Source organism: Nuphar pumila, chromosome 17 (genome assembly GCF_984573655.1).
Source record: "Nuphar pumila chromosome 17, dmNupPumi1.hap1.1, whole genome shotgun sequence".
Classification (NCBI taxonomy): domain Eukaryota; kingdom Viridiplantae; phylum Streptophyta; class Magnoliopsida; order Nymphaeales; family Nymphaeaceae; genus Nuphar; species Nuphar pumila.
This window is the reverse complement of record NC_143265.1, coordinates 28,159,243-28,185,501: the sequence shown is the minus strand read 5'-3', so window position 1 is coordinate 28,185,501 and position 26,259 is coordinate 28,159,243. Positions and strand designations below refer to the sequence as shown.

At 38.2% G+C, this 26,259-nt stretch overlaps 1 protein-coding gene across 2 annotated transcripts in view; it reads left to right on the top strand.

The window, feature by feature from the left end:
• Nucleotides 1–8,214: 8,214 nt before the first annotated feature.
• The window catches only part of LOC149811828 (uncharacterized), a 95,055-nt gene continuing 77,010 nt past the window's right edge, over nt 8,215–26,259 (top strand). Inside the window, exon 1 of one of the 2 annotated variants that reach the window (XM_089993946.1) lies at nt 8,215–8,565. In XM_089993946.1, coding sequence (XP_089850072.1) covers nt 8,269–8,565 — 297 coding nt within the window. In that variant the 5' untranslated portion in view covers nt 8,215–8,268. The remainder of the gene's footprint in view (nt 8,566–26,259) is intronic. The other variant, XM_089993947.1, reaches the window with a different exon arrangement.

The window sequence follows — 26,259 nt, the reverse complement described above, 5'->3', positions numbered from 1 at the left end:
AGAATACTCATCCAGTCCTGTTCAGTGGCATCGTCCTCTTGGTCATCCTTCATTGTCAAAGCTTCGTTATGTCTTCCCTCAAATTCCGTCTACTACATCATTTCAGTGCGAAGCATGTCAGTTGGGCAAACATCATCGGAGTTCATTCCCTTCTAGTCAGAGTCAGCCCAGTTATAAAGTTTTTGAACTTCTTTATGCAGATGTATGGGGTCCTTGTAAGATTCCTACCAAGACTCAGTGTCGATATTATTTTGTTATTGTTGATGATTTTTCTAAGTTGTCGTGGGTGTTTTTAATAAAAGAAAGATCTGAAGTTCCAAGTATTATCAAAACCTTAATTCTTGAAATAAAAACTCAGTTTGAATCTGTTGTCAAGATTGTTCGCACTGATAATGCTCTTGAGTTCAAAACCAAAGCCTTGTTACAATTTTATCAAGACCATGGTATTCAACCCCAAACCACTTGTGCATATTCCTCTCAACAAAATGGTGTGGCTGAGCGCAAACACAGGCACCTCCTTGATGTCGCACGTACCCTTATGATTCAATCCAATGCTCCTGCGACATATTGGGGTGACGCTATTATCACTGCTTGTTATCTGATCAACCACATGCCTTCATCTTCCGTGGGAGATCAAATTCCGCTACATATCCCAAATCCTAATGTCACACTCTTCTCGTTCTCACCTAAAATATTTCGGTGCGTTTGTTTTGTGCACAAACTTGGACCTGACCGTGATAAATTAGCTGCTCAAGCTACAAAATGCATGTTTATAGGTTATCCTAAAAATCAAAAGGGGTATCGATGTTACGATTCAATTTCTCGGCGAGAGTATGTCAGTGCGGATGTATCTTTCTTGGAATCCATTCCATATTACTCTAGTACCGGTACTCAGATGCAAGTTGATCCAACTGATTCTTTTCCACTTCCTGTACCTCATTTTTCTTTGGAATATGTGCCCTTATTACCTAACCAAACATTATCTTCCTCACAGTTTCATAATCTTCCATTGGTATATGTGCGTAGAACTCCATCTCCTCCAGGGCCTTCATCTTCTTCTTCTCCTGAGGTAAGTACTACTGACAACTGCGATCTTCATGATGATGATGACAGACCAATCGCTCTCCGGAAGGGGACCCGACAATGTACCTTATATCCCATATCTCATTTTGTGTCCGATGCTCGAATTGGGAATCAGATGAAAGCATTTATTTCAGCCTTATCTGCTGAAACTATTTCTTTGAACTATCAACAAGTAGAGCTCGATAATAGGTGGAAGCAGGCTATGCAAGAAGAAATGGATGCCTTATTGTCTCAACATACATGGGATCTAGTTGATTCCCCAGTGGATGCTGACATTGTTGGATGCAAATGGGTATATACAATAAAGTACAGATCAGATGGTTCTATTGAAAGGTACAAGGCCAGATTAGTAGCAAAAGGGTATACTCAGACTTATGGTATTGATTTCTTTGAAACTTTTTCTCCTGTTGCACGGATGGGTACCATTCATCTTGTTCTCTCCGTAGTTGTTCATCATGGATGAAGTTTGTGTCAATTAGATGTGAAAAATGCATTTCTATATGGGGATTTGTCTGAGACAGTATACATGCAACAACCTCCTGGTTTCGAGGTTGAGGAGGAGTGTCAGAAGATGTGTAGATTAAGAAAGGCGATATATGGTTTGAAACAAAGTCCACGTGCATGGTTTCAAAAGTTGTTTGAAGTGATGTCAAGGTTTGACTTTAATAGGTCGACGACAGACCATACATTATTTATTAAGAAAACTAACTCAGGTATAGTTGTTATGGTGGTATATGTGGATGACATCATTCTTACAGGAGATGATATGAAAGACGTTGAAGCTACAAAAGCTCATCTTCAAAAACATTTTGTTATAAAAGACCTTCGCTCACTTAGATATTTTCTGGGTATAGAAGTTGCCAGGAGCCGTGAAGGAATGGTTTTGTCTCAATGGAAGTATGTTCTTGACTTATTAAAAGAGACCAGAATGTTGGGAGCTAAACCAACAAATATTCCCATGGACCATAAAGTTCAGTTGTTTGAAGAAGGGTTGAAACCTGTTGATAGCAAAAGCTATCGCTCACTGGTAGGAAAGCTACTATATGTGACTGTGACCAGACCTGATATTGCTTTAGCAGTAAGCAAGGTTAACCAATTTATGAACAAACCAATTGAGGTACACTGGAAATAAACAATAATGATTCTTAGGTACTTAAAATCTTTTCCTGGAAAAGGGTTATTATTCAAGAAAGGTGGAACCCTAGAAATAGTGGCTTACTCTGATGCCGACTATGCAGGATCTGTAGTGGATAGAAAATCTACCACAGGATTCTGTGTGTTTATGGGAAATAACTTAATTTCATGGAGAAGTAAGAAGCAAAATGTGGTTGCTAGGTCAAGTGAAGAATCAGAATATAGAGCAATGGCTCAAACAACTGCTGAATTAATGTGGGTTCGAACTGTACTAAATGATCTTCAGGTGAAGGTTTCATCTCCTATGACAATGATGTGTGATAACAAGGCAACCACATATATAGCGAACAATCCAGTCTTTCATGAGAGGACAAAACATTGAGGTTGATTGTCACTACGTAAGAGATATGGTTCAAGCTGGTCATATTGCTACCAAATATCTAAAGTCGGAGGACCAAGTTGCAAATATGTTTACAAAGTCTCTTGCTAGACCAAATTTCTCAAAATGTTGTGACAAGCTGAGCATGATTGATATTTATGCTCCAGCTTGAGGGGGAGTGTTGAGATTAACTGTCCTGTTGAGGTTTTAAGCGTAAGTCTTCTAAAAGGTAAGGTATTTGATATTTCATAAATAAAGAGGGACGTGTAAGTAATTTTTTATATAGTAGCGTCTTTCTATTTAATGAGGAGATTAGCCCTAATAGAATGAACGAGTTCTCTCTTCTCTCAGCTGACTTCTCTCTCTCTCTGCCTCGATCCTGGTGCACCTTAGATAAGTTTCCACATGCATGATCTAATGCATAGCAGGAAAATGCATGATTTCTGTGCAATGCATGAATCCATTTATTATCTTTTATTTGAGTTTCTCTTTTTCCATATGAATGCCCTATTAAATGCATACAACTTTAAGTTCCTCTTTTTAATTACCATTCCCCGCGGATACACTAAACGGGTACAATCTTCGAGAATAAGTTAGGTTCTCAGAGTAGCTTAGCATACAATTTGTATTTTATTACTAGGTTTCAAACTTAACCCTTCAGAACATTAGTATGGTAAATATCTGTGAGGACGAACATGTTCGAGACTAGGTAATCCGGTTAGGGTGGTAAAATCTCTAAGAGGATATGCATGTCCAAAACCAGGTAATCCGATGGGGAACATATTTTCAAGATACAAAAAATCTCTGTGAGGATGAATATGTTAAATATAATGGTTATGATGGATTATGATGATCATATGAGCTTGTATAGATGGCTATTATAGAAAAGTATGGATTTGGCTTTGCATATTTTGATGCAGAATAATTACATGCTAATATTGAAATCATGACATTATCGTAACATGAAATTATGAGTGAAATCTAAAATAAATGACACATCACACCTACTTAATCAATTTGCAAATGAATGCATTATATTCATCTGATTGATTTGTATCATAGATATGTGATATATGTATTGGCTTTGTATAATCACCATATGTTCTAGTGTAGACCTATTAGGCTTTCACGAGTTTGACCCTTTTTATGAGTTTTTCAGTGAAGTATGATGTATAGCTGCAGAGTGGATGTAGGATGCTATAGCGATGTTGAGAACCGGTCATTTTATTCTTGGGATCATGGATTTGGATATATTAAATTCATTTTTATTGTTATTGTATGGAATGTAACTCATCTGAGGTTTTAAACTCAAGTTTAAAAAGGTTTTTGCTGATGATTATTTCAATAAAACAAAAAGGTTTTAATTTTCATGTATTTTACGAGTTAAAAATCTTAGAGCATTACATATATATATATATATGATAATTTAATGAATTTATATATTCAAACTAGTTATCTTAAAAATACACTTCATATATATATATATATATATATATATATATATATATATATATATATATAATAATAATTTAATCAATGATTGAATGCAAAATTAATAATGATTGCAAACATCTTATAAACATGTATATACAAAATAATAAAAAGAAGAAAGTGTCAGTCAACCAACACCAGACCTTCTTTGCCATTGTGACCTCTTCCTCAGAGTATGCACTTTCTCCTTCAAGGGCTCATCTACCACTTATTATCTGGGACCTCCACCTCAAACTTCTGAGGATCCTTTTCTGATCCTTCTAAATTATCTTCCTCAAGATCCTTATGTGCACTCTCCAACCAGCCTCAACCTTTGGCTGAATATCCGATACAACTAAAAAACCCTCACTCTCCACTGCTACCTGAGGACCCTTGACATCAATCTCCACTTCCACATCTCTATCTTCTGTATTCTCTACCATAACCTCAACCTCATGCTTCACATCCTCCCCTTATCGAGATACCTTTTCTGCCCTTGTAGATATACATTTTTATCTATTCTTCACGCTTTCACTCTTCATCTCACTACTGCCACTGCAAGTGCCGTGTCTCCAGCTTCCTCTAGCAAAACACTGAGATTAGCAACAACTTTATGTTTAGTCAATGGCTCAAACTTATTCACCACCGACTGCACGCATGAGTTTTCCTCTCCTTCTTCCTCATTAGATGCTTTCAGGATGAGCGATATGAATGTGGCTACAAACTCCTCAACCTTTTTTAAGCTTTAAACCTAGATTTGGGCCATATTAAAGGTGTTAGTTGTTATTTGTTTGAGCCCATTGTCTCAACTTACTAAGCTAACATTTTTTATGGAAAATGTCGGGCACATAAGCTTTTTGGCCACGTAGAGTCCCTCTCTACTCACTTGTCAAGCCTACTTTGTACTTTATAGTAGAAAGTATCACCCAACATGTAATTCTTTTTTTTGGCTTTTCCTATTGTATTCCAATAATAGCACATGGTGTGAGTCCCTTCGAGACAGTCTCTTCAATCGTCATTTTGTAATAAACAAGTTCAGAATTTTTTATAATTACAAAATGGGGAATAAAGGTAAATAAGCAGGTAACAAAGACAAGGAATAGGCTATTGAAAAAACATAAAAAAAACTAAAGAGACTATTGAAAAAAAATAAAATTTTAAAACTGATGCAAGTGTTCCCTACTCATATTTATAATGAAGAGATGCAACAAATAATCAACTAACTTGAGTATAGAGGTATACCAATTGTAAAAGAAATAAAGTGACAAACGAACACTCATTGGCAAATGATTTAAACAAAGAAAAAATGGGATAGGTTATTGAATATGCAAAGATAACTTGAAAACCATGCAATGCTTTCATAAAATAACAAACTCATGACAATGTTTCAAAAAAATAACTAATTTATACTACTATTTAAAAAAATTACCGAGTCAACCATTAAAGATGTGCTTACTGAAAAAACTCACCATCAATAATTCTCAAAAAGGTGCCGATAAAGTTCTGCAGAGGAAGTGCCACCAATGAATCACCAAAAATAGTCAGAGAAAATTTTTGCCAATTTTTTTTGCTAAGGAGAAGAACGTAGAAGACTATAAGAAAACCTTAGTTTATGTAAATATACCCCTAAAATGAAAACAATCACTTATATCGACGACTGTCACATTTAAAGCTCATACAGACATTCACAAAACTAGAAAAATTCACATGCAAGTCATTCCTCAAATTTTTGAATGTTAAAAAACTCCGCCAATGAGTCAAAACTTTCACATATACAGAGCAAGTTCATAACAACAAAATGTAGAGGTCAAAGACATTTGCAAAAATTCTATGATAATGTTGCCATACATTTACAGACCTCCTTGATGATCATTTACTTAAAAGAGATTCACGTGATAGCTCATAAATGTCATACTATATATATATATATATACAAATGTAGTACCTTATTTGAGAAGATCGACCAGAGTACGAAAGTCGAGCACATTCAGAAACATTAATATGCATATGTCGCAACTAAGGGTGTCAATGGGTCGGGTTTGGTTCGGACCCATGTGAAACCAGATTCAAACCAAATTTTTGGGTATGGTATTGGGTCGAGACCCTGGTTTAATCGGGTCTACTATAAGAGAAATTATACTTAGACCCATTAAGAATTGCATGAACCAGACCTGGTAAAATAATATTTTTTATCATTTTTATATTGAAAAATTATGGGTTTGGTATAAAATTTCATAAACTATACTCGGTCCATATATTAATTGAACCTTCGGGTCTGGACCCAGGTCTTAATCGGGTCTTCTTATTTTTCACCATACACGGACCCTATAGGGTTTTGTCCAGGTCGGGTCTAGGTAAAACCAACTCATTGACACCCAAGTCGCAACACATTTGCGGACCTCGTTGATCAGTTGCTCGAAGGAGATTTACACGGTAGCTCACGAATGTTGTCGATATATGCGAATTTTGTACGAAAATTATGAAGGTATGCACCTTTCAGTTATAAGAGGCTCATAAATTTGGTTGTGCTTTTTAGTGAGAGGTTATAAGATTGGGATAACATACCTATATATCACGTGAACCTTAGGAAGTTTGCTGTATGAAGGGTAAAAATGTCTTAAAAAAGTCAGACATTTGTGAATTTAGATTATATGACATTTTGAGAAACATGTCATTTTTTGTAAAGTAGAGTCATTTTTGCTTTGAAAAAATTGGTATCCCCGAAACCATGAGCTGTGGTCTGATTTGAAGGGTGTATTGACTATTGAACCAGAGACTTACAATTTTTAGATCAATGGATCTTAAAATTTGCGAATCACATTGATCCTTGGATTTGAGATTTAGACTCTATTCAGCCTTAAGTGTATCCGTGAAAAAGAAAAGGCTACATTGACAATCAAATAAGTTGATCTGAAGCACATTCCATGTCAAATAGTTCATGACACTTATTCAATTTGAAGATGAGAATGATTAACTTGGGATCAAATGAGATAGCTGGATATTTAGGCAATATCATAACGGAGGGGTCTTAGGCTGGAATCCCACCCCGTTATCATTAGCTTTTGCACATTAAAATTAAAAAACGGACAAAGAGGTAGATGGCACTCAGCTTTGGCACCATTGCATGTTTTGACCGAGACCAAAATTTTTGACAAATATGGCCGATTCGTTATTCAAAATATGACCAATTTGGCTAATTGATTTTTTTAATAATATAAAATTTGTAAAAATGAACTATTACATAGTAACTTGGATAACCATTACTATTTACCTAATTAGTTGCATGAAAACTTTGTATTTGTTAATCATTACTATTTATTTAATTAGTTGCATGGAAACTTGCCATTTATTAATTACTACTATTTACCATTCTTACATCATTTAGGATCATATTATAATACATATATCTGATGATATGTGAACACAGTGCATGATGCTCTGTCCTTTGCAGGAGTTTTGGGCATCATAATGATTTGGGTGGATGCGGATTTTGCATCAATAGCATAAAACCCATGGTTGAATCTATTTCAAGCTGTATATCTCTTATTTTAGAAATATCATAGCACGATACAAAAATGCTTTTAATTGTTGTGTTATTTTGAATTTTATGTTTTTTTTTTATTTAATTCATTTTTTGTATTCTAAGAATTAATATATTTTTTTTTATTAAAAAATAACCTATAAATGGGTTTGAGGTTGAATGATTTATTCTAGAGAAAATTTGAAGAGGTTGAATCATGAAGGAGAAGGTCACTGAACCAATCTGGTAATTGTGTCTACTTAGACTCGTTCTCAAACCCAAACCCGTTAAGATCCAAGCGCGTCAATCTGTATGGATCTACATTTTTAAAAAGATACCCAGACTCTAACCCAGACTCAAATCAAAATGGGCCAGGTCTGAGTCTAATTCTTAGAACCGTTTAAAAAAGTATCTGTTCCAGACCCGAACCATTAGACACCCAAACCCATTAACTTATACAGGTCTATAATTTCTACCTGTACTCAGTCAGACCCGAACCTGGATCTGAACAAGATTGGACGGCGTTTGGGTCTAACTTTTAGGCCCGATTCAGAATCGGGTCTGACATGACCCGAACCGAACCCGACCCAGTTACAACAAGCGACATTGAGATCCAAGTTCCAACCTCCGCTTCCATCTGTCACTCATCTGAACCAGAGAGAGAGAGAGAGAGAGAGAGAGGATGAAGAAGGGATCAGCGATCTTGATCATCCTCTGCGTGTTCCTTTCAGCTTTTGTCTCTCCGTCTTCCTCCTTCCGATCGGACGAGCTCCTCGTTGACGACGATGAGTTCGAAGGTGTGATGCCTCCCGCGCCGGAGCTCCCCACCCGATCCCCTCCGCCGAAGAGGGACGCCTCCTCCTCCTCCGCCGATTCCAAGGTCCAGTTTGCCCTAGAGCACGCCTTCGGCAGTGACGCCGGTTTCTCGCCCGCCGGCGTCTTCACGGCCCGCCTCAAGACCTCCACTCACGGCAGCCAGGTAAATCCCTGAACAGAAAGAGAGAAAATAAAATCAAAATTCATTTTTTTTAACTTAGTTACTTTATTTAGGGTTTCTGGTGTTCAGATATTTGAAATGCTGAGTGGAAAGCTGAAATAATGTGAAGAAAAACCGAAGCAGTGTTTTTTTTTTTCTATATTTTACTGGGTAAACAGAATAAAAGTAGCGATTTTTATCAAGAAGTTATTGAATAAATGATCGAAAGAAGAATTCAACAGGTACCAAAATAACTGTTTCAGTGCTTTCCAATATCGAATAGAATAAATTTGTCAAGTAATTTATCATGGAAACCGAGTGAAATTGCCAGAGTTGGAGAATGATCCAAGGAAGGATGAGTAATTTATGTATCTGGTGATTTCACAAGTGCGCGGACCAATGTTTCCGAAAGTGCGTCATGAAACATAGTGAAAGTAAAGAATCTGGTATACTCTGTAGTCTTGTGCTATTAAAGCTCTGATCAAGTGATTAGGTTAGCCAAAAATCTTTGTTGCTATCTATAGCCTTGGAATGATTTGTTAGTTTATCTTAGAATTGACTCGTGAGCCTTGAGGACTTGGCTTAATTCATTAACTACATGTTAATTCATGAACTTAGAACTTTTTAGTATAATTTATGTACTTGGTTTAATTTAGAAATTCAAACATTCAGTTTAATCCATGGGCATGGATTAATTTGTGAACTCAGGATTAAGACATTTAGTTGAAGTTGAGGAATTGTCTTGATAGACAAATGGAGCAAATGTGGCTTAACTCATGAATTAGGTAAGTATATTGCTATTAAAATCACAATTTTTGAATTTGCTAGCTTAAAAGGTTTTTCATGCTTTGACACATACTCTACAGTATTTGGAGATCCTGGCTGTTTATGTCTCGGCGAATGGTCTGGAAGTAGAGGAATAATAAATTTTATCATGTTGTGAAGGTAGCTTTCACATAGGCTCATTGAAAATGAAGAATCAATGTGTCAACTTCTTTGAATGGAAGAATGTGGAGATCTATTAGATTAGAATCATTAGGCCTTACAAACGACGATGATTTTTTCTCTTTGCTCATATGCTGATAGTTTCTTTCTTTAGTTTAATGTGCTTTAATTTTTGCCACTATTTGTTACCTTTTTCTCATTTTTTCAAGAATTCCTGTTTATTAAAGAAGCAAATGTGAATACTTGTTTGTGCTCATGGAGAGCACATATTAGTATTTTATTAAATCTAGAAGTGCATATTAGCAACATAAGCTTTTGTGTTTTATGAAAGAAATGTGCTTTAAGATGCAGTTTCAAGCATAGTAACCAGTATCAGTATTGCAATTTCTTGGTGAGGATTTTTCTTAAGAGTTCTAAAAAAACTGTTTTTTCTCAAAAAAAACAGTCTAGACATTTTAAAAGATAAAATATGTAAAGAACAGTAAAAAAATAAGAAATAATATGTTTTAATGGTGTTTTTCTTGTGAAAAATAGACAGATAGTTAGGAAAGTTTTTAAAAATATAAAAGAAAACAAGTAATAAAAAATATAAATTATTTAAAAAAATAAGAAAAATCTGAAATTGTCATGATATTATTTCGATATTTTCATGTTATTATTGGCTTCTATGAGGGAATGATAGCATCATGATAGTTTAAAATACGAATGATACAGGTGATTTTTGCTTTCAAGTGCCTCAAAATAATTAGTAATGAAATTATTTTAAGAAAAAAGTAGTTTATAAGAAGCTAATTGACCATTTTAAAGACATGAAATGGCTGCCACAATGCCTTGATGAATCCATATCATCCATGGGCCATGAACTAGTTGATACTATCATCAAGCTACTAGGGTTTGCAAAAGGAGAACTAAAAAACCGTCATTTCATTAGAATATTGAGTTGCAACATATATGCATACACTTACAACGGTTATAAAGGCAAAAGAACAAATTTTTCTATTAGAACACTAATTTACAATATAAATAAAAGAATGTAAAAAGAAAAATATGAAAGTCTTGAAGACTATAATGACTTGGTGAAGAAATTACAATTGAAATTTTGATGAACATATCTTATTATTTTGTCCTGTTCAGTTTTCTCAAATAAAAAAGGAAATTTGATGAATATATGACAATGAAATGACACCTAAAATATATTATTCTCTGAGGGTGTGTTGGACGCCGCCTTGCGACTTTTTCTCTCCACTTTTTGAGGAGATTAACTCCTCAAAATGCACAGAAATTGATTTCCTCGTTTGATACACACATGGACCCCACTCAAATGTGGTAAAAACATCACGAGCGACTTTTTTACCATGGCATCAAACATGCCCTAAAATAATGACTGTCCATTTCAACATGTTTTGTGCATCATCAAATGTATGACTACTACTAGCTATATAGTTCACATAACTGTTATCAGAATATCCGTGAAGGTTGAATCAAGATAATGCCAATATCCTAGAGAACATGTCTCAGCCAAGCCTACTTTGTTGCCATAGTAGCCATAGTTCTATATTTAGCTTTAGTGGATGAAATGAGATTTTATGTTGTTTTCTGCAGTTCCATGAGACCAGAGAATTGCCTAAGAACATACGGTATCTTATAGTAGAGTGTCTGTCAGCAACATTTCATCTCCAATCAGTATTCGTATTTACATATAAATTCACATATTGCAAAAAGAATACTAAAAGTTCCTTTTTTTAATAATGGAGAGAAACTACGATTATAGTTTGAAGTTTGAACATCCTTTTTTGGGCTGAGAGGTGCCCGTGGCCATGTCGCAATATTCGCAGTATAAAACTCCATGAGTACTCCCCCCCTGCTCAGCAGGGAGAGTTTCTCATTGGCTTTGACTTGCAACAAGGGATTCATGCCCCAAGTATCAAACTCACATGTCCTTCAACTTGAACACCTTAAGCAGACCCACCTAGGCAGGTGTGTTTAGAGATAAAATATTTGACATATCACAGTATACGAAGGGCTGCACTCATATGAATGGTGGTCAATGCATGCTGTTATTGTCTAACCACATAAACAAACCTTCGCAATATATGGTCTCATGATCGTATATTACACTGTTCTTACTTCTTATCTTTTATTAAAAGTCAATTATTTAAGTTTTGCAACACCATATGCGAAAAGTAAAGGCAAAAGCTCGCATCTACCCCTGCGAGAATCCTTTCAGGACTCCAGCCCGTGAGGACAACTAGAACAGTGTAGTAGTGTTCAATACCAACATGTGTGGTTTAAGTGATGCAATAAAACATATAAGAAAAACAACCAAGTCCACGGCTCTCTGGGCCGGTGATGATCCATTAGGCCATCGATGCATCACACAACAAAACCAAAGTGATGCGTTATATAACATCAGACTAATGTGCCAAATGCACGTGCGCCCATGCAAAACAAAGTCAATCACAAGCATGTAATTTCCCACATCACATGCATTTTTGTCATGTGTATTTCCTACATCCATACACACGTAACCACGTCAATGCATACTCCCTTTGAGTGTGTGTGCACGTGAACAAAACTGTTTATTTGCATAACAACATAATTTTCAGGATTTGATGCGTAACTAATAGCATTACATGTGTCAGATTTAAGTTCGACATGTATAGAATTCACCTTTCTCCCTTTTGTCCAACAGTTATATTTTGCATATCCTTAAACTGCTGGTTGGGTAGGACACTCTCGGACCAGACAACCTGCTGGCCGGCTAGTCATAACAACTCAGCCAAATGGACCTGCCAACCAGTCCGGCTGACTCCCTGACTATATCACCCTATACCCCTATGCTTCAAATATAACTTTCAAGCACATTTATGGTAAATCAACAGTTAACAAGGTATGAAGATGTAAATATATATATTAGTTTGACTGTCAATGCTTAAATAAAATCAAAGATAAATTAGGTGCAAGGAAAGTGTAACAGTCCGTATTACAGGTACATACATGATTAACCAGAAAGCAAATGCCCGTGGGCTAACGTTAAATCCCCATATAATTTTTTTTCTTTTCACCAAACTATCCAACCCATACACATCATACAAATTTTCTTTGCTGAAACCAATAAAAATACCGAAATACAGATAGGTAACGGTGGAAATCTAGATCCACTGCTTCTCCATGGATTTCCATCCAAAGATTGCATGGAACCCAATCTCCACCCGATTTCTCATCCGTTTCAAGAAGAAGAACCCGTACCTTAAAACCGACGCTTGGAGGAAAAATTCAGAAATGCCGATGGTGAGGAACGACTCCGTCTAGCGTTGTCGGAGTGTCTGCCAAACACAGGAAAGAGGTCACCACAAGCGAAACACAACCCTAGCCTGGGTTGCTAGTCTGAGCTAGGTCCCGAGTCGGCGAGCACCGAGCAAGAATATTGAGGGCGTCGACTAGGCTCCCAATAGAGCCACACTCGGTTGGACCCCAATCGAGCTGAGATCGGCTCAACAAAAAGGAAAGGGTGGGGTTAAGCAGACCCTACCCGATTACTAGTCAACTTACCACTGGGTTTCAAATTTGCGACGTGGTTAAGCTTACCCCTACCAGTTTTATAACTATACCATTGGGTTTTGAACCTGCCATGTCCCAATACAAGGTGGTGTGCACCACATGCTCCTACCAGCCACCTGGAGCCCCCGTTGGGTCTCCTCGAAAGAGGGGGATCAAGCAAGGGAAAACCCTGCCTGTTGGCCGGAACCGAGGGGAAAAGGGAGGGCAGGCCCCCCAGCCCTAGCCCCCCTGTCGTCCGCCTGACGGGCCACAAGGGAGGGGTCAAGGGCGGCAGGGGCCACCTGTCGACCGCTGGCAGGGCCCTAGGAAAAAGAGCAATGGGAGCCACGACAGGGCCTCCGGCACCCTGCCGGCCTCCCGGCGAATGCAGAGAATGGAGGGGGAACGAGACAAAGAGCGACAAAAAGGGGAAGAATCGTCGAGGAGGCGTGTCGGCTCCCTGTCGACCTCCCGGTGACACCTCCGATAGGCAAAAGAGAGGAGGCACTCGGCAGGGGGGGGGGGGGTCGCCGGCCTCTTGTGGGTTGCCCGACAACCAACTTAGAGGAAAGGGGGAAAAAGTTGCCGCAGGGGGGGCCGTCGGCTCCCTACCGGCATCCCGGCGATTGCGGCTCTGAGAAGAATCGCAGCAGGGAGCAACCGTCGGCTCCCTGCCAGCCTCCCGATGCACGCAAAAGGGGGGAGTTAAGGGAGACGACAGAGGGACGAAGTGGGGAAGCGTACCTGTATTTCGCCGGCGCCATCGGCTGCTGCACGCAAGGAGACGAACGATAGGGAGGGGGAGAGGAGCTGCCCGTGAGGGCCTCCTCTCCCTCTGCGTTGCTTAATAGGAAGGCATAGGGGCAAGGGGGGAGATCGTGGCCCCGTCGGTTACGGGGAGCCCCTTTCGTGCGAGGCGGCTACAGGGAGGAAAGAAAACTCGGGCCAGGGTTTTAAAACCCTACCAGGTTACGGATCCGGGTCGGGTCTGACCTGACCTCCGATTTTTTTTTTTAACACTGGTTTTTACATCCTACCTCTCTGAAAAGAATTTCGTCCGCGAAATTAGAACGTATCAAACAAGTGTGGGTAGTGTTGACGCATGTGTGCCTCAGGCTCCCAAGTGCACTCATCCAGCCCAGGATGCTGCCAACGCACCTTCACGAACGGAATCGTCCTACTGCGTAGCACCTTTTTCTGGCGTTTCACAATCTCTAACGGCTTTTTGTCCGTAGTTAGGTCAGGTTGTACCTCGATCGCCTCATAGTGAATCACGTGTGAAGGGTCAGTTACATACTTCCTTAGCATCGAAACATGAAACACATCGTGAAGCCTCGAAAACTGAGGAGGAAGAGCTACTCGATAAGCGGTGTCCCTGACTCTCCCAAGAATCTTAAAGGGTCCGACGTACCGAGGACTCAACTTTCCTTTCTTTTCAAACCAGAAGATACTTTTCGTAGGCGAGATTCGAACAAATACGTAGTCGCCTACCTCAAAACTGAGCTCTCTACGCCGCTGATTGGCGTAACTCTTCTGCCTACTTTGTGCTGCAATCAACCTTTGTCGGACCAAACATACCTGGTCCGCATAGAGCTGGATGATTTCTGGAGACTCCGCTGCTCTAACTTCAACCTCATCTCAGCACACGGGAGATCTGTTAAAATGTAAAACTGTACATATATGTATATATAATAATATTATATTATTATATATATATATATATATATATATATATATATATATATATATAAATACATTTTTCATTTCTTTCTTTTCTGTAATTTTTTTCCTTTATTTTTATTTTTTGTCTTTATGTCATCTAGTGCAGTTTGAACTAGAATGACTGTTGCTAGTCAAGTCCTGTCCAGACTTGACTAGCAATAGAGCTGTTGGACTGACACAGTCCAACAGCTCTAAATAGAGCTGTTGGACTGTGCCCAACAGCTCTAAATAGAGCTGTTGGACTGTACCCAACAGCTCTATTGAGTCCTCTTTCAGCTGTGTATATAAAGGGGTGCGGCCCCTCTTGTATTTTACTCCAATGCTTCTTAAGCAATTGGTTTTTCATATCAATAAAGAATACATTTTTATTTTTATTTTGTTTCCAGTTATACCCTTTTTAAGGGTTATGCTTTAGTGTCATTCTTGACACTTGCTCTTGTTAATCTAAGCTCGTGTTTCGAAAATCCCCATTTCATTTCATGGTATCAGAGCCGCGGAAGTACTAAATCTTGAGGAAAAGCTGCCTCGATTTCCGTGCCCGTTTGCAAAAGTGTTCGCCACTTGAAGAGAAGTGTTTTATCACTTCATTGGAGAAGATTTCACATCTTGTTGTATTGTTTTTTTTTCTTTCTTTTTCATTTTCCTTTTTGTTTCTCTTCTATCCCTATTCTTTCTCTCCTTGTAATCGATGGATGACAATGATAAAGTCACCATCATGCCTATGAAACTAAGCGATACGAACTATGTAACATGGGCTTCAATCATGAAGCACCATATATGGGGAAAAGGCTTATGGGGGATTGTGGATGGTTCCGATTCGGAACCTAAGCTATCTCTTACTAAAAAGGAGGGAGATAAAGAGGTCCCTCTATCGGAAGAAGAGAAAATCAAGGCTATTGCCTCATACGAGAAGAAATGGAAAGAATGGAGAATATCTCATGCGAAGATAATGTCATGGCTTATCAATAGCGTTGACATTAAAAAATGCTCAAGTCTTGCCAAATTTGATCATGCCGATAAGGCATGGGAATACCTTAAGAATATGTATTCCCTTAAAGATATTGCACACGTGTGCAACCTCTAAGAAAAAGTTCGAATGATGACACAAGGAGACAAAACTATTCGTGAATATTACAATGGGTTGTCCGAACTTTGGGAAGAACTTTCCCTTTTAGAACCAAAGTGGCATTGTGCCGAAGACATCGAGCTTCGTCAGAAACAACTCGATGCCGAACTTTTTTACCAGTTTATCACTGGATTAAGGCCGGAATTTGAAACCACTAAATCGGCCCTACTTCACCGGGGAAAAATTCCTTCTATTGTTGAAACTATTGAAGAGTTAACAATGGAAGAAAATCGTCTCCGGAAAGGTTCTTTAAAAATTGAAGATGATTCCGTTTTAGCCGTGTCTAGACCAGGGAATCATGTTCGATCATATAGGCCTCCTCACTTTAACCGACAAAATGGTGACTATGATAAGAAGAAAGTTATTTGTCATCACTGTCATGAACCGGGACACTATAGGCCACAATGTCCCAAACTTAAGGAGCTGAGAGAAAAAAGAGCTGCAATTGCTGGATCGGAGCCTAAAGATTAGGATGCACCAGTTTCCCTGGCCCAACTAATGGAGATTCTTCAGCCTCTCATCAAAGGTGCCTCTTCCTCATCTGAAGCTTCAACCGGCGCAGCAGCCTCATCTTTTTCTGATCTAGGTAAAATTTCTTGGCTTCTTGACTCTGGTGCATCTTTTCATATGACCCCAAATAATCAAAGTCTATCAAAATGTGTTAAAAATAAAACAAGTGTGTCAAAGGTCTTTACTGCTGATGGGACTTCTCTTGAAATAGAAGGAATAGGAATTTTTGAAAAAATTTATAATTTTTTTTTTATTCCAGAAATTAGACATGTTCCCAAATTAAATTTAAATCTTTTATCTGTATCTCAAATTTCTGATTATGGGTGTAATATTTCTTTTTCTTCTCATGGTTGTTGGGTACAGGATCGCCAGTCAGGCAAGCTGATTGGGGAAGGCCATAGAGAAGGAGGACTCTATTACATGGATTTTTTGGAAATGCCGAAAAAAGCTTTTTGTTATAATATTAAAAAAATAGAGTTGAAATTGTGGCATAAGAGACTTGGTCACCCACATATAGCCAAAATCCAACATTTTTCAAATCTAGGGAAATTTTGTAACTCTGAATCATTTGATTGTAAAGATTGTATTCTCGGCAAAATGAAAAGATTACCATTTCAGAACAGAACCTTTTTCTCTTCAAGACCACTTGAATTAATACACTCGGATGTTTGGGGTCCTGCACCAGTAATTTCTAAAGGAGGATTTGTTTACTATGTTATTTTTGTCGATGATTTCTCCCGACATACGTGGATGTACTTTCTCAAACATAAGTCTGAAGTATTTTCATACTTTCAAACTTTTCATAATATGGTTAAAAACAAGTTTCAAAATGATATTACTATTTTTCGCACAGATTCAGGGAAAGAGTTCTTATCCACAGATTTTCAAAATTATCTTAAATTGCATGGCATCACACATCAAAGATCTTGTCCTTATACACTTCAACAAAATGGACTGGCAGAACGAAAACATCGCCATATTATAGAAACCACTAGGACTTTATTAATAGCAAATCAAGTCCCGAAAGACTTTTGGGCAGAAGCTGCCTTAACTGCCACATATCTCATTAATAGGATGCCATCTTCTTCGTTACAAAATATCACTCCCATTGAAAAACTTATGAACATTTCTCCAGACTACTCTAGACTAAGAATATTTGGGTGCAAATGTTTCATATTTACTGACAAAAATGATAAACTTTCCCCTCGTGCGATTCCTGTGCCTTTTTAGGATATGCTGAAAACCAGAAAGGTTATAGATGTTTTGACTTCAAAAATAATAAACTATATGTGTCTAGAAATGTTTCATTTCTTGAAAAGGAGAGCTTCTTTGATTTTAGAAAATTAAAAGACGTCACTGAGTACTCCTTTTTGCTAGATCTAACATCAACATCTAATGAATATGACCTTGACTGTAACTTTGATGATGATCAAAGAATTATTGATCTTAATGTTGAAAATGAAGAAGTTCATAGAGATACTAGTATTCAATATTCCAGGCGACAAGAGTCTAATCCTCCATGTGCACTTGAGAAATATTCTAACATTCCAACTAGACAATCAATCCGAATCTCGAGGCCTCCAGGAAAGTTTGTATCATACGAGTCTTTCTCACCCACATATAGGACAGTTATTGCATTAATTCACACATATGATGAACCATCCACATATTTTCAAGCAAAAAATGATATCAAATGGATAGAAGCCATGAAAGCTGAATTAGATGCACTTGAAAAGGCTTCTACATGGAATATTCAAGATCTTCCTCCAGGGAAGAAAACTATAGGATGTCGATGGGTTTATAAAATTAAAACCAAGAGTGATGGTACTCTTGAAAGATATAAAGTCCGTTTAGTAGCCAAAGGTTATGCCCAAGAATATGGGATTGATTATGAAGAAACCTTTGCTCCGGTGGCTCGTATGACTACTGTCCGAACCTTAATTGCCTTAGCTTCTATCAAAAAATGGTCTATTTTTCAAATGGATGTCAAAAATGCTTTTTTAAATGAAAAGCTAGTTGAAGAAGTATATATGGAACCCCCTCCTGGTCTAAGTATTCCTAAGGGTAAAGTCCTTCGCTTAGAAAAAGCTCTTTATGGACTTAAACAAGCACCAAAAGCTTGGTATGATAGGTTTAGTCGTGTTATGATTGATATTGGTTTTCAATTCTGTTTAACTGACACTTCTTTGTTTATTAAGAATTCTGATGCAGGGATCATTGTGCTTCTTCTCTATGTGGATGATATGATTATCACCGGAAGTGATAAATAGGGAGTTGAAACAATTAAAACACTTCTTAAATCTCATTTTGAAATGACTGATTTGGGCTTGTTGAGATATTTTTTAGGCATTGAAGTTGCTTATTCTCCTAGAGGATATTTATTATCTCGGACTAAATTTGCTTTTGATATTGTTTTCAGGTCTGGTATTACTGATGATAAGAAAGTCGACACTCCAGAAGTTGTTAATGTTAAAATGAAGATTGATGATGGAGAACTTCTTGCAAACCCTACTCCTTACAGATGGCTTGTCGGGGCACTTTCCTATCTATCCATTACCAGACCAGATATAGCACATGTTGTTCATACAAGCAAGTCAATTTCAACATGCTCCTACTTCTGTTCATATGGGAGCAGTCATGCGTATTATCAGATACATCAAGTCCTCTCTTTCACGAGGACTTTTCTTATCTTCCTCATCTTCTCTTGATTTAATTGCATATACTGATGCTGATTGGGGAGGTGATCCCAATAACAGACACTCAACCACTGGCTTTTGTGTATTTTTAGGAGAATCATTAATCTCGTGGAGGTGTAAAAAGCAGCAGAAGGTATCTCTCTCATCCACCGAAGCTGAATACAGAGCCATGGCAACCACGACCATGGAAGTAGTTTGGCTCCGACGACTGCTTGCTGACATGGGAGTTGAAGCAACAAAGGCTTCACGAATGTGTTGTGACAACAAAAGTGCGATCTACATTGCCAGTAACAGAACATTCCACGAACGCACCAAACACATCGAAATGGATTGTCACTACGTCAGAGAGGAATATCTACACGGGATAATTGATCTGCCATATGTCACTTCAGAATATCAGTTAGCAGACTTCTTTACAAAGCCTCTCGCTGCTCCCCGATTTCACTTTCTCTTAGACAAACTTTCGCTCATTGTACCGTAAGTTTGAGGGGGAGTGTTAAAATGTAAAATTGTACATATATGTATATATAATAATATTATATTATTATATATATATATATATAAATACATTTTTCATTTCTTTCTTTTCTGTAATTTTTTTCCTTTATTTTTATTTTTTGTCTTTATGTCATCTAGTTCAGTTTGAACTAGAATGACTGTTGCTAGTCAAGTCCTGTCCAGACTTGACTAGCAATAGAGCTGGTGGACTGACACAGTCCAACAACTCTTAATAGAGCTGTTGAGTCCTCTTTCAGCTGTGTATATAAAGGGGTGCATCCCCTCTTGTATTTTACTCCAATGCTTCTTAAGCAATTGGTTTTTCATATCAATAAAGAATACATTTTTATTATTATTTTGTTTCCAGTTATACCCTTTTTAAGGGTTATGCTTTAGTGTCATTCTTGACACTTGCTCTTGTTAATCTAAGCTTGTGTTTTGAAAATCCCCATTTCATTTCAAGATCTACATGGTCGACCGTATAGAGCTTCATACAGTGCCATCCCAATGCTGACATGAAAGCTATTGTTGTACGAAAACTCTGCAAGCTTCACATGCTTATCCCAGTCACCTGCCCAATCTAGAGCACACGCTCTCAACATATCTTCGAGCGTCTGGATCGTACGTTCCGAATGCACGCCTGTCTGTGGATGGAAAGCGGTACTGAACTTTAAGGTAGTGCAAGGGCCTTCTGAAGCTGGCGCCAAAATCGAGATGTGAACCTCAGATCTCGATCTGACACTATCGAACGAGGCACTCCATGAAGTCTAACAATCTCATCCACGTAGAGATCGGCCAAGCTTTCCAAGCTTTGACTGATCCTGATCGGAAGAAAATGAGCACTCTTTGTCAAGCGATCCACAATCACCCAAATGGCATCTCACTGCCGTCGGGTCTTAGGCAACCCTACGATGAAATCCATTGAGATATCATCCCATTTCCACTCCGGAATCTCGAGTGGTTGGAGAAGTCCACCAGATTTCTGGTGTTCAATTTTCACCTGTTGACAGGTGAGACACCGGGACACAAACTCTGCGACGTCCCGCTTCATCCCATTCCACCAGTAAGTCCTTTGAAGATCTTTGAACATCTTGGTGGAACCAGGGTGAACGGAATATCTAGACCTGCGAGCTTCACTCATCAGCACAAAGGATGCGTGTGGAGTCATCAGCAAAAGGCTGCCACCTGATGAACTCCTCGACCAGATCCCAACTGCGTCCAATCAAGCTAGCAGCTGTGACCGACGCCTTTCTGCTAAGTGCGTCCGCCACCACATTTGCCTTACCCGGATGGTAAGCGATGGAGAAGTTGTCGTCCTTCAAGAACTCCAACCACCTCCGCTGCCTCAAATTTAAGTCTCGCTGAGTAAAAATGTATTTGAGGCTCTGGTGATCGGACATGACCTCAAATTGTTCTCCATAAAGGTAGTGGCGCCAAATCTTTAACGCGAAAACTACTGCCGCTACAAATATATACATTAGTTTGACTGTCAATGCTTAAATAAAATCAGAGATAAATTAGGTGCAAGGAAAGTGTAACAGTCCGTGATTAACCAGAAAGTGAATGCCTGTGGGCCAGCGTTAAACCCCCATATAATTTTTTTTCTTTTCACCAAACTATCCAACCCATACACATCATACAAATTTTCTTTGCTGAAACCAATAAAAATGCCGAAATACAGATAGGTAACAGTGGAAATCGTAGATCCACTGCTCCTCCATGGATTTCCATCCAACGATTGCATGGAACCCAATCTCCACCCGATTTCTCATCTGTTTCAAGAAGAAGAACCCGTACCTTAAAATCGACGCTTGAAGGAAAAACTCAGAAATGCTGATGGTGAGGAACTTTCGTCTAACATCGTTGGAGTGTCTGCCAAACATAGGAAAGAGGTCACCACAAGCGAAACACAACCCTAGCTTGGGTTGCTAGTCTGCGCTAGGCCCCGAGTTGGCGAGCACCGAGCGAGAATATTGAGGGCGTCGACTAGGCCCCCAATAGAGCCACACTTGGTTGGACCTCAATCGAGCTGAGATCGGCTCAACAAAATGGAAAGGGTGGGGTTAAGCAGACCCTACCCGATTACTAGTCAACTTACCACTGGGTTTCAAATTTGCGACGTGCGGTTAAGCAGACCCCTACCAGTTTTATAACTATACCATTGGGTTTTGAACCTGCCTTGTCCCAATACAAGGTGGCGTGCACCACCTGCTCCTACCAGCCACTTGGAGCCCCCGTTGAGGGGGATCAAGTAGGGGAAAACCCTGCCTGTTGGCCGGAACCAAGGGGAAAAGGGGAGGCAGGCCCCCCAGCCCTAGCCCCCCTGTCGACCCCCTGACAAGCCACAAGGGAGGGGTCAAGGGCGGCAGGGGCCACCGGCCACCTGCCGATCGTCAGTAGGGCCCCAGGAAAAAGGATGAGCAATGGGTGGCACGACAGGGCCTCCGGCACCCTGCCGGCTTCCCGGCGAATGCAGAGAAAGGAGAGTGAACAAGACAAAGACCAAAGGAAAGGGGAAGAATCGTCGCAGGCGGCCCGTTGGCTCCCTGCCGACCTTCTGGTGACCTCCGATATGCAAAAGAGAGGAGGCACACGACAGGGGGGTCGTCGGCCTCCTATGGGTTCCCCGGCAACCAACTTAGAGGAAAGGGGGAAAAAGTTGCTGAGGGGGGGAGGGGGGGGGCGTCGGCTCCCTGTCGGCATCCCGGCGATTGCGGCTCGGAGAAGAATCGCAGCAGGGAGCGACCGTCGGCTCCCTGCCAGCCTCCCGATGCACGCAGAAGGGGGGAGTTAAGGGAGAAGACAGAGGGACGGAGAGGGGAAGCGTACCTGTATTTCGCTGGCGCCGTCGGCTGCTTCACACAGGGAGACGAACGATAGGGAGGGGGAGAGGAGCTGCCCGTGAGGGCCTCCTCTCCCTCTGCGTTGCTTAATAGGAAGGCATAGGGGCAAGGGGGGAGATCGTGGCCCCGTCGGTTACGGGGGAGCCCCTTTCGTGCGAGGCGGCTACAAGGAGGAAAGAAAACTCGGGCCAGGGTTTTAAAACCCTACCGGGTTGGGTCCGACCCAACTTCCGATTTTTTTTTCTTTTTTTTTGAACACTGGTTTTTACAATACATGGCTTTATCTAAACAAAAAGTCTTTCCTTTAGGAATAGTTATACCAGGTGGTGCTTTCATTATAAACTTCTTCAACTAAATTTCTGTTAAGAGATGCATTTTTGACATCCATATGATATATTGACTATCTTCTCACATAGGCAAGGACGACTAAGGTCCTAACTGTGACCATCCTAGCAACTGGGACAAATATTTCTTCATAATCTATTCCATACTCTTGGGAATATCCCTTAACAACTAATCTGACTTTGTACCTTTCAAGAGTTCCATCATTCTTGGTTTTAACATTATACACCCATCGATAATCTATAGGTTTCTTTTCTGGGAGAATATCTTAGATAGTCCAGGTATTCGCCTCTTCTAAGACGTTTAACTCTACCTTCATGGCTTCTACCTGTCAGAATGTTCTTTTGCTTGAGCATAGGTCGAGGGTTCTATATAGGAATGCATTAATGTAATGTAGGCTTGGTACTTGGGTGAAAATGAATCATAAGACACAAATTTTTCAGGAGGTTTTGATACTCTAGATGACCTTCTAGTTTATATTTCTATATGGTTTTTATTATCACTATATTTTTCAAGGGCACATAGATGTTCAAAATTACTACACCTGGAATATTGGATACAACTTTGACCCTTATGAAGTTGCTCTTCTCTAATCTCATTATCACGAGATTGTTCTTCACTTACTATATCATTTCTAACTTCCCAATCTTCATCAAGATCAACATCAGAATCGTCACAATCACCATACTTTGGAATTAGATCCAATAGGAAAGAATACTTAGTTATTTTCTTAGATTTTTCAATTTCAAAAACCTTTTTTTTCTCTAAGAAATACACATTTCTTGAAACATATAACTTTTTATTTCTAAAATCAAAGCATCTATAGCCTTCTTGGTTATTTGCATATCCTCAAAAAACACATGGAATAGCACGGGGAGAAAGCTTATCATTCTTATCAGTAAAAACAAAACATTTATACCCAAAGACTCGTAATCTAGAATAATCAGGAATTAGTTTGAAAAGTTTTTCAATTGGTGATACAATTTTTAAAGCGGATGACATTTTGTTAATGAGGTAAACTGCAATTAATATGGCTTTAACTAAAAAATCTTCAGGTACTTGGTTTGCAATAAGGAAAGTTATTGTGGTTTCTATGATATGCCTATGTTTTCTTTCAGCTAAACCATTTTGTTGTGGAGTATAAGAACAAGAATTTTGATGTGTGATACCGTTTAAATCTAGGTAATTTTTAAATTCTTTTAATAAAAATTCTCCTCCTCAATCAGTGCGAAAGATAGAGATATTATTTTTAAAATTATTTTTGACCAAATTGCGAAATATTTGAAAATGTGAAAAGACTTCATATTTGTGTTTAAAGAAATAAATCCATGTCTAGTAAAATGTATTCTTTGTCACGAAATGGTACATATCCCAATGCACTCCAGAATACGTCCCATGAGCCAAGAATACAATGTAGTTAAACACTCATCCACAAATAAACAATTTTATTAAGTATGAAATTCAAATAATACAAAAGAAATGAAAAATTACAAGAGCCTCACTACAACACTCAAAACCTAGAAATCTACCCATCATTCTCACGCTTTACAATGTACACACACGCCCCTATTTATAGGAAAGAAGGAGAGAAAAGGAGAAAAAGGAGAGAATCCTTCTAGTTGATGTAGAGGATCCAACAACTAGAAATATAACCGTTGGACCATCTCCAATGGTTTTATAAAGTCAACATTGGTGGACTTAGCCAACCCAAGTTGACTATTATATATAACATATATATAGATATTATATAAATAACAATATCTATATACATATATATGTATATATATATATTATGTATATTATATGTATATACATATACATATGTATATAAATATATGAAGATATATACATATAAGATTACATCCATCTTAACACCTCTCCTCAAACTTACAGCAACTTTGTAAGTTTGAAATTACAAAGACGAATCCTATTACATAAAATGTCTTTAGACTTCATAAAGTTCCTCTTTGGTGCTTCTTTAAAGGGTGTTCAACAAAAGTTCTTAATTTATAAAAGAACATAATTGCATATTATAAAAAAAGAGAAATACATGCACAAAATATCTCAAAGATAAGCTCATAACTCATTAATTACTTTAAACATTCATGAAAACATGCATTATTCAATACACACATATTTATTACATTAATGCATAATAAATATGATTTTTTCAAACAATCATTAATACCATGACGGAATAACACACAAAAGAGCTTAAATCCCAAAATATTTTTACACAATGGAAGATACAAGAAATGATTTCTTTCATTTAATTAAGAGAAGTCAAATACACAAAGATCAATTATATTTTTGAAAATAATATCAGTCATGCAACTAAAAAAGTCATTTATGGACCAATTGTAAGTGATAACAATAAACAAACTTTCAAGGGCACGTGCTTAGAAACAATACAAAAAAGGATCCCAATGAGGATTCACACAAATATAATAGGAGTGCACAAGCACCAATTTACCAAAAAGGAATACAAAGTGAGAATAATCTCAAGATCAACGAGATGCTTACAATAGCCACTATGGGTGTACACAATACAACACAAGATATTTTACTAATGAAATGCTTAGAAACAGATTAATTAAACTTATGCAAAACAATTAATCATGGAATAACTTACGCAACTAAGGCATATGCAATGCAAAATGCATGAAAATATTTTAACAACCATTTCTCATAAAAGAGTAAAAGAGTTTAGAAAAATTATGAAGATGTTTTTTTTTTAAAATCTCATACATCATAATGAATGATTTTTGCAAATTAAAACACTAGTTTGACCATCACAATCCATCACCTCACTAGATCTCCAATCCTAAAAAATCAAGTGTATCAACGACTAGAACAAGAGCATAAACATAATGCCACTAAAAGGCCAAACACACACACACGAAGGTGCGTATAAACATCTCTTGTCTACATATAATGACACTCAAAACAAGTATATCAATAACTAGAACATGAGCATAATCACAAAACCAACGATGGGCTAAAACCACACACAAAGTTGTGAACAAACATCTGTTGTCTACATTTAATGACACTCAAAACAAGTGTATGAGCGACTAGAACAAGAACATAATCACAAAGCCAACGATAAGCTAAAATCACACTCGAATGTGTGAATAAACATCTCTTGTGTACATATAATGACACTAAAAAAGCAAGTGTATCAATGACTAGATCAAGAGTATAATCTCAATGCCAATAATGAGCTAAAAATACAACGAAGGTGTGAACAAACATCTCTTGTCTACATATAATAACACTTAGATAAAAAACATAAAGAGGAGAAGACACTCAAAGTAAGAAAGCTTGTAATGGAAACACCCTAATGTTATCAATAAAAATATCAATTTTAATCATCTTTCAAAACACCATGGTTTCAAAAATAGATAGCCATCACAGATAAACAGAGTTATAAGCATCCATAAAAACAATGGCCATACCAGAGTTACCAGTCGAG